The sequence below is a fragment of the Salmo salar genome, chromosome 18, assembly GCF_965601325.2.
Source record: "Salmo salar chromosome 18, fSalSal1, whole genome shotgun sequence".
In the NCBI taxonomy this organism is placed as follows: Eukaryota; Metazoa; Chordata; class Actinopteri; order Salmoniformes; family Salmonidae; genus Salmo; species Salmo salar.
Window position 1 is genome coordinate 76617381 of NC_138308.1, and position 16581 is coordinate 76633961.

At 40.3% G+C, this 16581-nt stretch overlaps 1 protein-coding gene across 2 annotated transcripts in view; it reads left to right on the forward strand.

Moving 5' to 3' along the window:
- The window catches only part of LOC106577626 (adhesion G protein-coupled receptor L3), a 360961-nt gene extending 356013 nt beyond the window's left edge, over positions 1–4948 (forward strand). Inside the window, exons 22-23 of one of the 2 annotated variants that reach the window (XM_082965150.1) lie at positions 3038–3256; positions 4367–4932. In XM_082965150.1, the coding sequence (XP_082821276.1) occupies positions 3038–3256; positions 4367–4383 (236 nt within the window). In that variant the 3' untranslated portion in view covers positions 4384–4932. Of the gene's footprint in view, positions 1–3037 lie in introns of both variants that reach the window. The other variant, XM_082965148.1, reaches the window with a different exon arrangement.
- Positions 4949–16581: the final 11633 nt, after the last annotated feature.

Sequence of the window (16581 nt, forward strand, 5' to 3'; positions counted from 1 at the left end):
TGTGTCATGCACAAAGTAGATGACCTAACCGACTTGCCAAAACTATAGTTTGTTAACAAGACATTTGTGGAGTTGTTGAAAAATGAGTTTTAATGACTCCAACCTAAGTTTATGTGAACTTCCGACTTCAACTGTATATAGACTAGTTCACTGAAACGTTTTCATGAATCTACTGCAGTGAGACCAAAGTTGAGAAAGCTCCTGCTCTTCGCCTTGATAGAGGACAGTGGTGCTCAAGGTCTTTCTGGGTCAACCCATTGCAGCCCAGAAAGCAGCACGGGGAGTACCATGTATACATAAAAAAATGTAGTAGGTAGCACTTTATTTAAAGGTACAGAAATTTGCAATGGACAATATGGTAATCACAGAGTAATAATGCCTACAGTATATATACAGTACCATTCAAAAGTTTGGGCACACCTACTCATTTCAGGGTTTTTCTTTATTTTTACTATTTTCTACATTGTATAATAATAGTGAAGACATCAAAACTATGAAATAACACATGGAATCATGTAGAAACCAAAAAAGTGTTATATTTATGTGTTAAAATGTTATAATTGAGATTCTTCAAAGTAGCCACCCTTTGCCTTGACAGTTTTGCATGCTCTTGGCATTCCCTCAACCAGCTTCATGAGGTAGTCACCTGGAATGCATTTCAATTAACAGGTGTGCCTTGTTAAAAGTTAATTTGTGGAATTTCTTTCCTTAATGTGTTTGAGACAATCAGTTGTGTTGTAACAAGGTAGGGGTGGTATACAGAAGTGTCACGACGTTGCCTTGTTGGTGAGGTGTATGACCCCCCATAATTACCTTTTCCCCCATTTTCTTTCTCTCTACTCTACAGAATGGACTCTTGGAAAGCCCTTTGTTAACATAGAGTATGGTAACATCAAAAGGTTGGGAACGGAACAATATTTCAGTAATCCAACCAGTTGAAAGCATCCGTTGGTACTTAAAGAATATGATGTCAGATGAGTTGTCATCTGAGACATTATTACTGATGATAGGACGACAAATTGTATCTTGGAAAGTCTACACATTCTAGTTATCAGATTCACATGGAATTATTGTGCAATTTAAATGTTTAAATATGAAACTATTTGTGAAAAGATTAAATATAATTTTAACTTCTAAAGGAGAGTATTGTTTTCATAAGTGAACTATGCTCACTTAGTGGCCCTGCCCAAGTGAACAGACATTGGTTGAGAACTATGAAACACGCCCTTCTCTCCCCCCACTACAAAAGCCCGTTGATGAAAGTCAACCATGAGTTCCCGATGACGTGAGGACTGACATCCATACGTTTAAAAGGGCTAATTTCAACGTGAAGGAGACGATCGCCTTGCTGGAAGGATGAATTTTGACTACACCAGCCAGAATACAGCATGAGCTTAGTATGGCAACTTGGTATGAACTTTGAGCTCTTATTCACTAAAGAAGTGATACATCCTAGACGTCGAGTTATCAGCAGCAGCTGTAAACGTACGTGGTCTTGGAAAGGACAGACAATCTCTTCAGAATGACAAGGTACTACACACGATGACGTTCTACCACACGATGACAGACTACAACGTATCTGCCCTATGACCAGAAACATTTTTCCAAGGGCTATCTCTGCTGGGCAAACCAGCCTTCCATCTTCGACCAATCTATCGAAGCGCAGCTCAGAGTAAATATATTTCTTGCATTGTCCTTTTCCGAATGGGCGGTTATTTATAATGTATAAGATTCTGTATTTACGATAGCATAGCTTCTCAAGGTCCGATACAGACCCAATCCTTTTGTTCCTCAGACTTCCTCCTCTTTCATTCAAACCCAACCCCCTTTCTTTGTGTAACCAGTCCTTTTATTGGTTTCGTCCACTAGGTACGTTTTCTTTTATGACATGATTAGTAATCAATGTATGATCCATCCTGTGTATATGTAATAGTAAATAGTAAATAAATAATTAAACCAAATTTTGTATTGCTGATTCAACTTGTTAGCCAGGGTTCGTGAAGATAACCAAGAATTTTACAACGTTCAGATGAGTCTGAATAAGGTGACGATTAATAATTGACTGCTATTGAGATAAAGGATTACCAGATCTTTAAGACTTTATTCAGAAGACAACAGCTCTATGAACATTCTTCCATGGTGCCCCGACTTCCTAGTTAATTACATTTACGTGATTAGTTTAATCAGGTAATATTAATTACAGAGAATTGATTTCATAAAATAGCATGTCATATATCATTTAATCCATAGCAAAGACACGACAGAAGATAGCCCTATTTGGTAAAAGACCAAGTCCATATTATGTCAAGAACAGCTCAAATAAGCAAAGAGAAACGACAGTCCATTACTTTATGACATGAAACTGTCTCTCATGAGGACCACCACAGGAAAGGAAGACCCAGAGTTACCTCTGCTGCAGAGGATAAGTTCATTAGAGTTAACTGCACCTCAGATTGCAGTCCAAATAAATGCTTCACAGAGTTCAAGTAACAGACAAATCTCAACATCAACTATTCAGAGGAGACTGCGTGAATCAGGCCTTTGTCGAATTGCTGCAAAGAAACCACTACTAAAGGATACCAATAAGACGAAGAGACTTGCTTGTGCCAAGAAACACAAACAATGGACATTAAAATGGTGGAAATCTGTCTTTTGGTCTGATGAGTCTTTGTGAGATGCAGAGTAGGTTAACAGATGATTTCCACATGTGTGGTTCCCACCGTGAAGCATGGAGGAGCAGGTGTGATGGTGTAGGGGTGCTTTGATGGTGACGCTGTTTGTGATTTATTTAGAATTCAAGGCACTCTTAACCAGCATAGCTACCACATCATTCTGCAACAATACGCAATTCCATCTGGTTTGCGCTTTGTGGGGCTATCATTTGTTTTTCAACAGGACAAAACCCAACACACCTCCAGGCTGTGTAAGGGCTATTTAAACAAGTGTTTATACTAGGCCTACTGTTTAGATTGAATTAATGTAGCAGGGTGTAGGCTAAATAATCATATGAACATTTTATTTGTTTATTCTTTTGCAGATTCCTTGCAACTTGGACACCTTCCAGACCACCGCATCCAGCTACCATGTGGGTTGGTCCACAGTGGCGAGCATTGTGTCCACAGTGGCGAAAGCTGTCTAGGATGGTCTGGTACCAGAGTACATGCCTGTCTCCAAGGAGGAAGACTGAAGGGCCATTGTGAAAGAGTTCAACGAGAAGTGGAACTTTCTCTGCCTTTGGTCAATCAATGGAAAGCATGTAATTATTCAGGCACCACCATGCTCTGGGTCCCAGTTCTACAACTACAAGGGGACCTATTTCATTATCCTCTTGGCAGTGGTCGATGCAAACTACTGCTTCAGAGTCGTCGGCGCCAATGGCAGGGCAAGTGATGGAGGGACTTTCAGGGAGTCTTCCTTTGGCCGAGCTCTGAGGATCCCACAACCAATAATATGTTTTTGAGGGGGGAATCAGTCGGGGTCTCAACTTAGTGTTGAGAGTTAGAATAGTAGAAATCAAATTGCATTATACACATGGTTAGCAGATTTTATTGCAAGTGTAGCGAAATGCTTGTGCTTCTAGTTCTGACAGTGCAGCAATATCTAACATGTAATCTAACAATTTCTGTTTAACATTCTGATGGCCTTGAGATAGAAGCTGTTTTTCAGCCTTTCGGTCACAGCTTTGATGCGCCTGTACTGACCTCGCCTTCTGGATGGTAGCTGGGTGAACAGGCAGTGGCTCGGGTGGTTGTTGTCCTCTGATCGTTTTGGCATTCTTGTGACATCGGGTGCTCTAGGTGTCCTGGAGGGGCAGGTTGTTTGCCCCCGGTGATGCATTGTGCGGACTACACCACCCTCTGGAAAGCCTTGCAGTTTTAGGTGACAAACCAAATTTATTCAGCCTCCTGAGGTAGAAAAGCTGCTGTTACGCCGCCTTCACCACACTGTCTGTGTGGGTGGACCATTTCAGTTTGTCCGTGATGTGTACGTAAAAATACACAAGATGCAATTTCACAATTTGGTTGTGCAGCAGCAGTTTTTCTCTTGTTTTTGTCAGTCACTGACAGTCATTCAATTAGCAATTTCAGCTAACAATATTTCGATTGGTAAGTTAGTCTAGACATTTATCTAAACTTGTAGTAATCATTGCCGAATACTGACTGGGCACTCAGGGTACGTGCCCAGGGGCAATCACCTCCCGCAGACCCCCACTTTCATTCAGATATCTTTAACATGGCATAAATCATAGTAAAATATGTAGAACTACAGAAAACATGCTTTAAAGCTGCAACATTTTCCTCTACACCCCATGGCAAAATTAACTGTATAACTTACATTATTCTCTCCTTTTCCAAATCTTGCTTAGGGCCCCCAAAAGTTTAGAGCCAGCCCTGATGTCGAGGTCTGTGTTAAGGCTACCTGCATCCTCCACAACATCCTCAGAACATCCCAGGGGTCCCGGCGGTCGACACATACAGAGGTGGGAGTTCCAAGCAGCGGATTGCTGGAACCAACAATGGCACCAGGGAAGCTAATCAAGTGAGGGATACCCTGACCACCTACCTCTTCTCTCCAGCTGGTGCAGTCAGTCCCATGATAGCACACGGTGGTGTGATCCATCCGTGACCATCCTCTTCCTCCTCCACAGTGCCACCCAAATGGCTCTTTAAAGAGCCACCCACAGGTATCACAAAATGAGCAAAAATATTCCATTAAAGTTATACCTGTGATTGTCATTTATTCATCCTTTGCATGAATAGTGCACTTAATTCTAAAACATAAATTAGTTTAGCTTGTATTTGCTATACCTACAATACACTATACCATACGCTATGTGTATGCATTGATTTATTTACAAAGTAAAAATGATTCACCACAAACTAATGACATATAAAAACAGTGCAATGAAAGGAAATACATATTACACTGTAGGGCAGTGCCTCCCAACCCTCTCCTAGGGGACCACCAGACGTTAAACATATTTGCTCTAGCCCTGAACTGGCACACCTGATTCAATTAGTCAAGAGCTTGGGGATAGTTGACTAATTAAATCAGGTGTGCCACTTTAGGACTGCAACAAATATGTGAAAAGCCTGGTGATCCCCAAGAGGGTTTGGAAGCACTGCTAGAGGCTATATTTCCTGTCATTGAAGTGTTACTACACTGACAACGGTGTATAAGAGAGGCAGGGTATGAAATCCTACCCCCATGATATGTGTTATACAATTTCCATATAAGCACTTCATTACACAATTTGTTCATCACCTGTTATGGCTGCACCCTAATTATGTTGTAGCCCCATCTATACAGTGTTTTAATTTGAGAATACACAGAGTGACAATTTCACTGCAAGGGCAATAGTAAAGGGCTTACATGTGTTATATATATATACATATATATATATATATATATATATATATACATACATACATACATACATACATACATATATATATAGAACACATGTAAGCCCTTTACTATTGCCCTTGCAGTGAAATTGTCACTCTGTGTATTCTCAAATGTGCATAATATATATATATATGTGTGACCTTGTTAATAACCTTTCAAACAAAAACGAACAAACCACTGACGGTTAGTGATGACTTAGTGAGAGGACATTTATCTAGATCATACAATTTTTTTTTAGAAAATCATCAGTTTAATAGAGTAGAGAATCGAAGTAACAATACACAATTAAATATATTTTGGAGGTGTCATAATACCCGTATAAGCTAGCGGTCAAACAGGGAAATGGTTCCAATCTTTTTTCCATCATAAATCTTTCCCATAGGGGATTTTACAATCACTTTAAATAAGGGCTGTGTTTTGTATAGGCTTACCCTGGGGTGACGTTATGATAACTATGTAAATCTCTCTCGGGCAAAGAACTTTAATGAATATTTTCGACTCTATTTACTTTTAGATTTGAAAATGCTAATTAGCATCAAAGTAGACATCATGCAAGACTCAACCCAATATCACAGATTATTGTGAAATAGACACATTGTTTATTAGAAATGTATGAAAGGCACATGAAAAGGTTTCTTTTTTAGTGTGCAGTACAAGATTTTGTATACAGTGCATTTCAATCCCAGATAAAGACAGTAGGTTACTTAAGACAGAAACAATAGTCGAGTTTTGTATTGAAGTCTCAGCAGGCATTATTCTTTTTTTTATTTAACCTTTATTTAACTAGGCATGCAGAACTTTAGCATTTTCACTAATTAGCTACTTTGCAACTACTTACTACTTTTGAGTTACTTTGCAACTACAGTGCATTTGGAAAGTAGTCAGACCCCTTCCCTTTTTCCACATTTTGCAACGTTATTGTCTGATTCTAGAATGGATACATTTTTTACTCATCAATCTACACACAATACCCCACAATGACAAAGCTAAATCAGGTTTGTAGAAATACCTTATATACGTAAGTATTCAGACCCTTTGCTCTGAAACTCGAAAAGGTAACAAAAAATTCGGCAGCATTGAAGCTCCCCAAAAACACAGGTGCCTCCATCATTCTTAAATGGAAGAAGTTTGGAACCAACAAGACCCTTCCTAGAGCTGGCCGCCCTGCCAGCTGAGCAATCGGGGGAGAAGAGCCTTGGTCAGAGAGGTGACCAAGAACCAGATGAACCTTCCAGATGGACAACCATCTCTGCAGCACTCCAACAATCAGGCCTTTATGGTAGAGAGGCCAGACGGAAGCCACTCCTCAGTAAAAGGCACATGACAGCCTGCTTGGAGTTTGCCAAAAGGCACCTAAAGGACTCCTAGACCATGAGACACAAGATTCTTTGGTCTGATGAAACCAAGATTGAACTCTTTGGCCTGAATGTCAAGCTTCATTTCTGGAGGAAACCTGGCACCATCCTATGGTGAAGCATGGCGATGGCAGCATCATGCTGTGGGGATGTTTTTCAGAGGCAGGGACTGGGAGACTAGTCAGGATCGAGGGAAAGATGAACGGAGCAAAGTAGAGAGCGGTCCTTTATGAAAACCTGCTCCAGAGCGCTCAGGACCTCAGACTGGGCCAAAGGTTCACCTTCCAACAGGACAACAACCCTAAGCACACAGCCAAGACAATGAAGGAGTGTCTTCAGGACAAGTCTCTGAATGTCCTTGAGTGACCCATTCAGAGCCCTGACGTGAACCCGATCGAACATCTCTGGAGAGACCTGAAAAAAGCGGTGCAGCGATGCTCCCCATCCAACCTAACAGAGCTTGAGAGGATCTGTAGAGAAGAATGGGAGAAAACTCCCCAAATACATACAGTACCAGTCAAAAGTTTGGACACACCTACTTATTCAAGGGTTTTCTTTGTATTTACTATTTTCTACGTTGTAGAATAATAGTGAAGACATCAAAACTATGAAATAACACACATGGAATCAGGTAGTAACCAAAAAAGTGTAAAACAAATCAAAATATATTTCAGATTATAGATTCTTCAACGTAGCCACTCTTTGCCTTGATGACAGCTTTGCACACTCTTGGCATTCTCTCAACTAGCTTCAACTGGAATGCTTTTCCAACAGTCTTGAAGGAGTTCCCACATATGCTGAGCACTTGTTGGTTGCTTTTTCTTCACTCTGCCGTCCAACTCATCCCATTCTCAATTGGGTTGAGGTCGGGTGATTGTGGAGGCCAGGTCAACTGATGCACCACTCATCACTGTTCAACTTGGTCAAATAGCCCTTACACAGCCTGGAGGTGTGTTGGGTCATTGTCCTGTTGAAAAACAAATCATAGTCCCACTAAGCGCAAACCAGATGGGATGCCGTATCGCTGCAGAATGCTGTGGTAGCCATGCTGGTTAAGTGTGCCTTGAATTCGAAAAAAATCACTGACAGTCTCATCCGGCAAAGCACCATCACACCACCTCCTCCATGCTTCACGGTGGGAACCACACATGAGGAGGTCATCCGTTCACCTACTCTGCGTCTCAAAAAGACATGGCGGTTGGAACCAAATATCTCAAATTTGGACTCATCAAACCAAAGGACAGATTTCCACCGGTCTAATGTCCATTGCTCGTGTTTCTTGGTCCAAGCAAGTCTCTACTTATAATTTGTGTCTTTAGTAGTGGTTTCTTTGCAGCAATACGACCATGAAGGCCTAATTCACTCAGTCTCCTCTGAACAGTTGATGTTGAGATGTCTGTTACTTGAATTCTGTGAAGCATTTATTTGGGCTGCAGTTTCTGAGGCTGGTAACTCTCATGAACTTATCCTCTGCAGCAGAGGTAACTCTGGGTCTTCCTTTCCTGTGCCGGTCCTCATGAGAGCCAGTTTCATCATAGCGCTTGATGGTTTTTGCAACTGCGTTTGAAGGAACTTTCAAAGTTCTTCAGATTTTCCGGCATTGACTGACCTTCATGTCTTAAAGTAATGATGGACTGTCACTTCTCTTTCCTTATTTGAGCTGTTCTTACCATAATATGGACTTGCTCTTTTACCAAATAGAGCTATTTTCTGTATAGCCCACCCACCCCCCACCACCTTGTCACAACACAACTGATTGGCTTAGACGCATTAAATAGGAAAGAAATTCCACAAATTAACTTTTAACAAGGTACACCTGTTAATTGAAATGCATTCCAGGTGACTACCTCATGTAGCTGGTTGAGAGAATACCAAGAGTGTGCAAAGCCGTCATCAAGGCAAAGGGTTTGAAGAATCTCAAATATAAAATATATTTTGATTTGTTTAACACTGTATTGGTTACCACGTCATTCCATATGCATTATTTCATAGTTTTGCTGTCTTCATAATTATTCTACTAAGTAGAAAATAGTAAAAATAAAGAAAAACCATTGAATGAGTAGGTGTGTGTCAAAACTTTTGACTGGTACTGTATGTGCCAAGCTTGTAGCGTCATACCCCAGAAGATTCGAGGCTGTAATCATTGCCAAAGGTGCTTCAACATAGTACTGAGTAAAGGGTCAGAATACTTATGTAAACATGATATTTCAGTAGTTTTTTTTACTAATTCATTTGTTTTAGAATAAGGCTGTAACGTAACAAAATGTGGAACAAGTCGAGCGGTCTGAATACTTTCTGAATGCACTGGACATCAGAAGTTGTATCGAATACTGCAGGGTACTCAGACACGGACAAAATGTGGCTCTCCTCCATGTTTTTGTGTGATCTCGACTGTGAAAATGTGGAGCATGGATTTCGACAATAGCTTAACTTTCTTGTACGGCAACGATATGACGCAAGTTGTGCCTACGGAGCTGTGAGGGGAACGGCACCTCCGTACCTTCAGGCTCTGATCAGGCCCTACACCCAAACAAGGGCACTGCGTTCATCCACCTCTGGCCTGCTGGCCCCCCTACCTCTGCGGAAGCACAGTTCCCGCTCAGCCCAGTCAAAACTGTTCGCTGCTCTGGCACCCCTATGGTGGAACAAGCTCCCTCACGACGCCAGGACAGCGGAGTCAATCACCACCTTCCGGAGACACCTGAAACCCCACCTCTTTAAGGAATACCTAGGATAGGTTAAAGTAATCCTTCTAATCCCCCCCCCCCCCCTTAAAAGATTTAGATGCACTATTGTAAAGTGGTTGTTCCACTGGATATCATAAGGTGAATGCACCAATTTGTAAGTCGCTCTGGATAAGAGCGTCTGCTAAATGACTTAAATGTAATGTAAATGTGTAGGCATCTTTAGTATTGTCTTTGACACTTCAAAGAGTTGCTTTTCACCATTATCGGTACAATCTTCCCTCAAGATCTGTTGCCTCTTCCAGTACAATCAAAATGCCTTACACCCTCACTAAATGGTGAGTAATTCTTAAATCAAGAAAGCTACCCCCTACACTCTTAGAAAAAATGATTCCAAAAAGGTTCTGTGACTGTCCCCATAGGATAACCCTTTCTAGTTACAGGTACAACTATTTTGGGTTCTATGTAGAACTCTCTGTGGAAAGGGTTCTACATGGAACCCAAAGGGCTTCTACCTGGAACCCAAAAGGGTTTTAACTTGAACCAAAATGGGTTCTTCAAAAAGTTATCCTATGGAGACAGCCAAATAACCCTATTTGGTTCTAGATTGCACATTTATTTCTAGGAGTGTGCCCCAACAGCAAAGATATCCCTCTGTTGTAATAAATATGGATACCACCCATGTTCCACTACACATATCAACAAATGTTCATATTTACTCCAAACACACACAGACTGATAACATTTCATGTAACTCTCCACGGAGCACTGTTGATTGTCGCCACCTGCGATTCCAGGACTTAATGAGATCTCCTGAAGGGATCATTATCGCTAAAACGTTGCTGGTTCGATTTCCCGAGCCGACTAGGTGGAAAAATCTGTTGATGTGTCCTTGAGCCAGGCACTTAACCCTGGATAAGAGCGTCTGCTAAATGACTAAATGTAAAATGAAAATGTAAAAATGTCTAACGCTACAGGGGCTTGAGATGCCTGGATGCCAATGCCAATGCTAGCATGCTGCACTGTCTATTACAGAGGATGAAGTCCTACCGTGCCATGTCTTGTAATTGGATCACTCAGCAGCCTGCTTAAATCTGGATTTAATTTTCTTCTCGGGAAAGAGGAGAGTTGCACTCTGGGAAATCTGAGGCTCAAGTTGCATAATATCCCCCGGGACCGCAAACTCGCATTTCCTCCTGTCAAAATATTTGACGTCTAAATCGGATATTGTACCGAAATGAACGGTGCCCCCTCAAAATGTTTGATAATCTCCTTTAATATCCAGGGCAGAATGCATAGTTTTGCATAATGTTAAATAAAATGAGAATGTATGATATTGATTTGTCATACTGTGAGTATTTTTCATTTTCATCTAATCATCGCTAAGGCACTGGGGGATTTTCATCTGAATCCACAATGAATGGCAAACTGTAGAATTTTGTCAAACTTTCAATGCCATTCAACGTTCAATGAAGGGCATTCAAATATGTTGTGCCCAGTGTGTTAGAATATTAATTGTGCCGTATTTTTCAGTTCAGGGTTTTGCGGAATGAGTAATCTGCAAGGAGGCTAAATATCAACGTTTGAACAATGCAGTTAAATTATTAATTGATAGCGTGTCCTTGTAATTTTCACCTTAATTGTATTCATTTCAATTGGAAATCCTTTGGAGTGTGGTAGGATATGTTGAAAATGTATCCATGAATAGACTTATATTAGACTGTGGTGTGAATTATTCATTATTAATGAATGTGGAAATTATCTTGGATTGTGTCAAATATGAGACCGTAGGCTTGCATGTAGAGGAAGGAAGGAAGGAAGGAAGGAAGGAAGGAAGGAAGGAAAGCCTACTCCTTCTATCATTCTTATCCTCTACCTTGCTCTACACTGCACATTAGGTTTAGGTGAATACGTTTTCTGTAAGGTTCTATAGCCTGGTCAATTTGAGACAGGTTGTGTTATTCAGACCCTTGACATATAGAAGAAAATGTATCATTCTTTCTTTTTTTAAATCTCTTTCCATCTCTCTAGTTCCCTCAAATCATTACCCCAGCTATGTTGAAATGCAAATTAAAAACATGCAGCACGCCAAAATGTGAAAAAGCTAGACAAAGCTCTGTTACTTTACATAATACCAATCATCACACATCTCAATATCAAGGTGTTCTTCAAGCCAGCAGAGAGTAGTCAAAGATATGAGTGCGTCCTTGAAGTTATTTGGATGTTAATAATGTAGATATTCTATTTTTTAAGGAGCAGAACCAATTCATTAGGTAGAAACTGTGTTTATACAAAGAGGTGTATATTTAAGCAATAAGGCCTGAGGTGGTGTGGTATATGGCCAATATACCACGGATAAGGGCTGTTCTTAGCCACGACGCAACGTGGAGTTGCCTTATTGCTGTTATAAACTGGCTATCAACGTAATTCGAGCAGTAAAAATAAATGTTTTGTCATACCAGAGGTATACAGTCTGATATACCGAGGCTGTCAGCCAATCATCATTCAGGGTTCGAATCCACCTAGTTTCTAATTAGTTTTAACATAATATCCAGTTATTAAAGGATTCCTGCTCAGTAGCTTCATATTTATTTATTATTTTACATCTTTTTTTATTATGCAATTACTTATGCTTGGCCTCTGTGACTAGATGTGATAATGTGTTGAGATTAAACGTATATAACCTCAAATATAAACCAAAAACAGAGGCAAACACTGCTGTAACTAGACAGCTTGTCCGCTGTCTGATTCCTACACATGCATTATGCAACCTGTCAACATGATATGCCTAATTAACAAATGGACACACACTTTTAGGAATAAGGTCAGGAAAGTACCACTAGTTGGAAGTTCAAAAAGAATTCTTAAGGATACACTGCAACATTCATATTGACTGTCTGAAAAGCATACTCTGTAGCATTTTTCTATTGATCTAAAAGCTAGGCTTACTGTGACAGTCTTGCTCCTTGCACACTGAAAAGAAAGGGGGAATTTTTGACACATAATGGCATAGGCTAGAAAAGCAAGCGATTTCTTTTGAATTCTGTTCGACTGAAAAGCCACTGGGTTTGTACCCGACTACCCGTTGAAGCACCACACATCCAGGCACAAAGGGACACACTTCCTGCACCTCATCAGTAATCACCTCACAGTGTCAGTTAGCTGGTGCACAGGAGAGGGTTTTGGCCCTCCCTGACAACCAGGATCTGTTCAATAACAGCTCTCTGTGAAAGAGGCAGGCCATGTCTCCAATAAATATGAAGCCAGTGTTGTCTCTTCAACTTGGGAGAAAGTAGAACTAAGGCTAAAACACAAACAGTGAAATGAACTGATGATCCTCATGCTTGTGTGCTTCCACTGCCACACATTTCTGTGTGGTGGTATTGCACCTTGAGGTAATGCATTGGGGGTAGTGTAAAATGTAAGCGTATGCAACATTTGTTTTTTTTATTAAAGGTACACTATGAACACTTAGTTGCTAATTGTTTATGGCAAATTTTGGCTTGAATTTTCGCTGTATTGTTCACACGTACTTTATGATATAATATGAATCACATTTTTTAAATGAATGACTGGCACATTTAGTAAATGATCCGATTTAATTATGCATACATAATTTTATCCAACAACAAATTGTCATTTTTGCATTGACTTTTACATACGTAAAGAGCTTTACCTGTCATTAAGTGTCAATCAAGTGTAAAATAAGAATATATGATGCCTGACAGCGTAATCAACAACCATTACAATATCTATTATAGATTGATACAAAGTGCATATTGATGATTTGAGTATATACATTTATTTGACACTCCCTGAAATAATTACATTTCTAGATTCTGGGCAATCTGTTCTCTGAAGTTTTCTTTTCAAATATCTCTCTCTGGTGGTTCAACTTCAATCAATTTATTTATTTCAGGGAGTGTCAAATTAATGTATATACTCAATCAGCAATATGCACTTTGTATCAATCTATAAGATATATTGTAATGGTTGTTGATTTTGTCTTGGAAAACAACAACAGATTGATCATCTGTTTATCTGTAACTTCCCTGGTTCTCCTACTTGTGCATCAAAATATAATCTGGGAGTCATTCATTCAAGCTGAATGACTCAGAAAGCAGTCAAACTGTACTTCAGCAGCAAAGACTTCCTCCATTCCTGTCATTATTGAAAGAGATTTTGATAATATCTCACATCTCAAAATAGGACTACTTATAGTTAGGTCCCTTACTTCCAAGGCAGTCATTGTCAATGAACTAACCACTGATCATAACCTTGATGTAATTGGCCTGACTGAAAAATGGCTCAAGCCTGATGAATTTACTGTGTTAAATGAGGCCTCTCCTTCTGGTTAGGCGGAGATGTTGTGAACATTCATGACAGAAAACAATTATTATGAAAAAATTACAGCATTTTTTTTTGGAGCTTATAGTCATGCATTCTACTCAATCAGTTTTTATAGCTACTGTTTACAAGCCTCTTGGGCCGTATAAAGCGTTCCTCACTGAGTCCCCTGAATTCCTATCGGACCTTGTAGTCATGGCAGATAATATTCAAAATGTTGGTGACTTCAATATTCACATGGAAATGTCCACAGACCCACCCCCAAAGGTTTTTGAAGCCATCATCAACTCAGTGAGTTTTGTCCAACATGTCTCAGGACGTACGCATTGCCACAGTCATACACTGGACCTAGATTTGTCCAGTGGATTAAATATTGTGGAGGTAATGTTTTTCCTCATGATCCTGGACTATCAGACCACGATCTTATTACGTTTGCAATTGCAACATATAATCTGCTCAGACCCCAACCAAGGATTATCAAAAGCCGAGCTATAAATTCTCAGACAACCCAAAGATTCTTAGATGCCCTTCCAGACTCCCTCCACCTACCCAAAGATGTTGGAGTACAAAAATCAGTTCACCACCTGAGGATCTATATTTAACTTTGCATAATACCCTAGATGTAGCTGCACCCTTAAAAACTAAAAACATTTGTCACAAGAAATTAGCTCCCTGGTATACAGAAATTACCCAAATCTGAAGCAAGCTTCCAGAAAATTGGAATGGAAATGGCGCTCCACCAAACTGGAAGTCTTCCGACTAGCTTGGAAACACAGAACCGTGCAATATCGAAGAGCCCTCGCTGCTGCTCGATCAGCCTACTTTTTCAACCTAATTGATGAGAATAAGAACAATCCAACGTTTATTTTTGAATCTGTTGCAAAACTGACTATAAAGCAGCATTCTCCGATAGGATGGTCTTTACTTCAGCAGTGATGAATTGTTCGAACTTCTTCGACGAAAAGATCATGATCAGGAGAAAGAAAATTACAGACTCCTCTTTAAATCTGCGTATTTCTCCAAATCTCAGTTGTCCTGAGTCTGCTCAGAACTGCCAGGACCTAGGATCAATTGAGACACTCAAGTTTTTTTATCCTGTATTTCATGACACATTCATGAAAATAATCATGGCCTCTAGACCTTCCAGCTGCCTACTGTACCCTATTTCAATTAAACTACTGAAAGAACTTCCTGAAGACAAATAATGTATATGAAACACTTCAGTCTGGTTTTAGAACCCATAGTACTGAGACTGCACTCGTGAAGGTGGTCAATTGCCTTTTAATGGTGTCAGACCAGGGCTCTGCATTTGTCCTCGTACTCCTTGACCTTCGTGCTGCTTTTGACACCATCAATCACCACATAATTTTGGAGAGATTGGAAACCCTAATTGGTCTACACGGACAAGTTCTTGCCTGGGTAAGATCTTATCTGTTGGAAAGATATCAGTTCATCTCTGTGGATGGTTTGACCTCTGCCAAATCAATTGGCAGTGTTGGTGTTCCTCAAGGTTCTGTTTTTGGACCACTATTGTCTTCACTATATATTCTACCTCTTGGTGATGTCATTCGGAAACACAATATCAACTTTCAATGCTATGCGGACGACACACAGCTGTACATTTTGATGAAACATGGTGAAGCCCCAAAATTGCCTACCCTGGAAGCCTGTGTTTTAGACATAAGGAATAGATGGCGGCAAATATTTTATTTTTTAAAATCGGACAAAACAGAGATGCTAGTTCTAGGTCCCAAGAAACAAAGAGATCTGCTGTTAGATCTGACAATTAATCTGAATGGTTGTACAGTCATCTGAAATATAACTGTGAAGGACCTCGGCGTTACTCTGGACCCTGATCTCTCTTTTGACAAACATATCAAGAATATTTCAATTAATATTTTTTCCACCTTCATAGCATTGCAAAAATCAGAAACATTTTGTCCAAAAATGATGCAGAAAAGCTAATCCATGCTTTTGTCACTTCTAGATTATACTAATGCAATGCTCTACTATCTGGCTACCTGGATAAAACACTAAATGAACTTCAGTTAGTGCTAAATATTGCTCCTAGAATCTTGACTAGAACCAGCTAATTTGATAATATTACTCCAGTGCTAGCCTCTATACTGGCTTCCTGTTAAGGCTAGGGCTAATTTCAAGGTTTTACTACTAACCTAAAAAGCATTACATGGACTTGCTTCTACCTATCTCTCTGATTTGGTCCTGCCGAACATACCTACACGTACGCTATGGTCACAAGAACCAGGCCTCCTTATTGTCACTAGAATTTCTAAGCAAACAGCTAGAGGCAGGGCTTTCTCCTACAAAGCTCAATTTTTATGGAATGGTCTGCCTATCCATGTGAGAGACGCAGACTCGGTCTTGACCTTTAAGTCTTTATTGAAGACTCATCTCTTCAGTAGGTCCTATGATTGAGTGTAGTCTGGCCTAGGGGTACGAAGGTGAACGCCAAAGCACTGGAATGAAGATCCGCTCTAGCTGTCTCTGCCTGGACGGTCTTCTCTCTCTGATGGGATTCTCTGCCTCTGACCCTGTTGTGGGGGCTGAGTCCCTGGCTTACTAGAGCTCTTCCATGCCATCCCTAGGAGGGGTTTGTCACATCATGCCAGGCTTTTTTTTATGCTATACTCGATTTGAGTGGGTTGAGTCACTAACGTGATCTTTCTGTCCGGTCTTTCGCCCCCCTCGGCTCGTGCGGGGGAGGAGATATTTGTGGGCTCTACTCAGCCTTGTCTCATGGTAGGTAATAAGTTGGTGGTCTATTG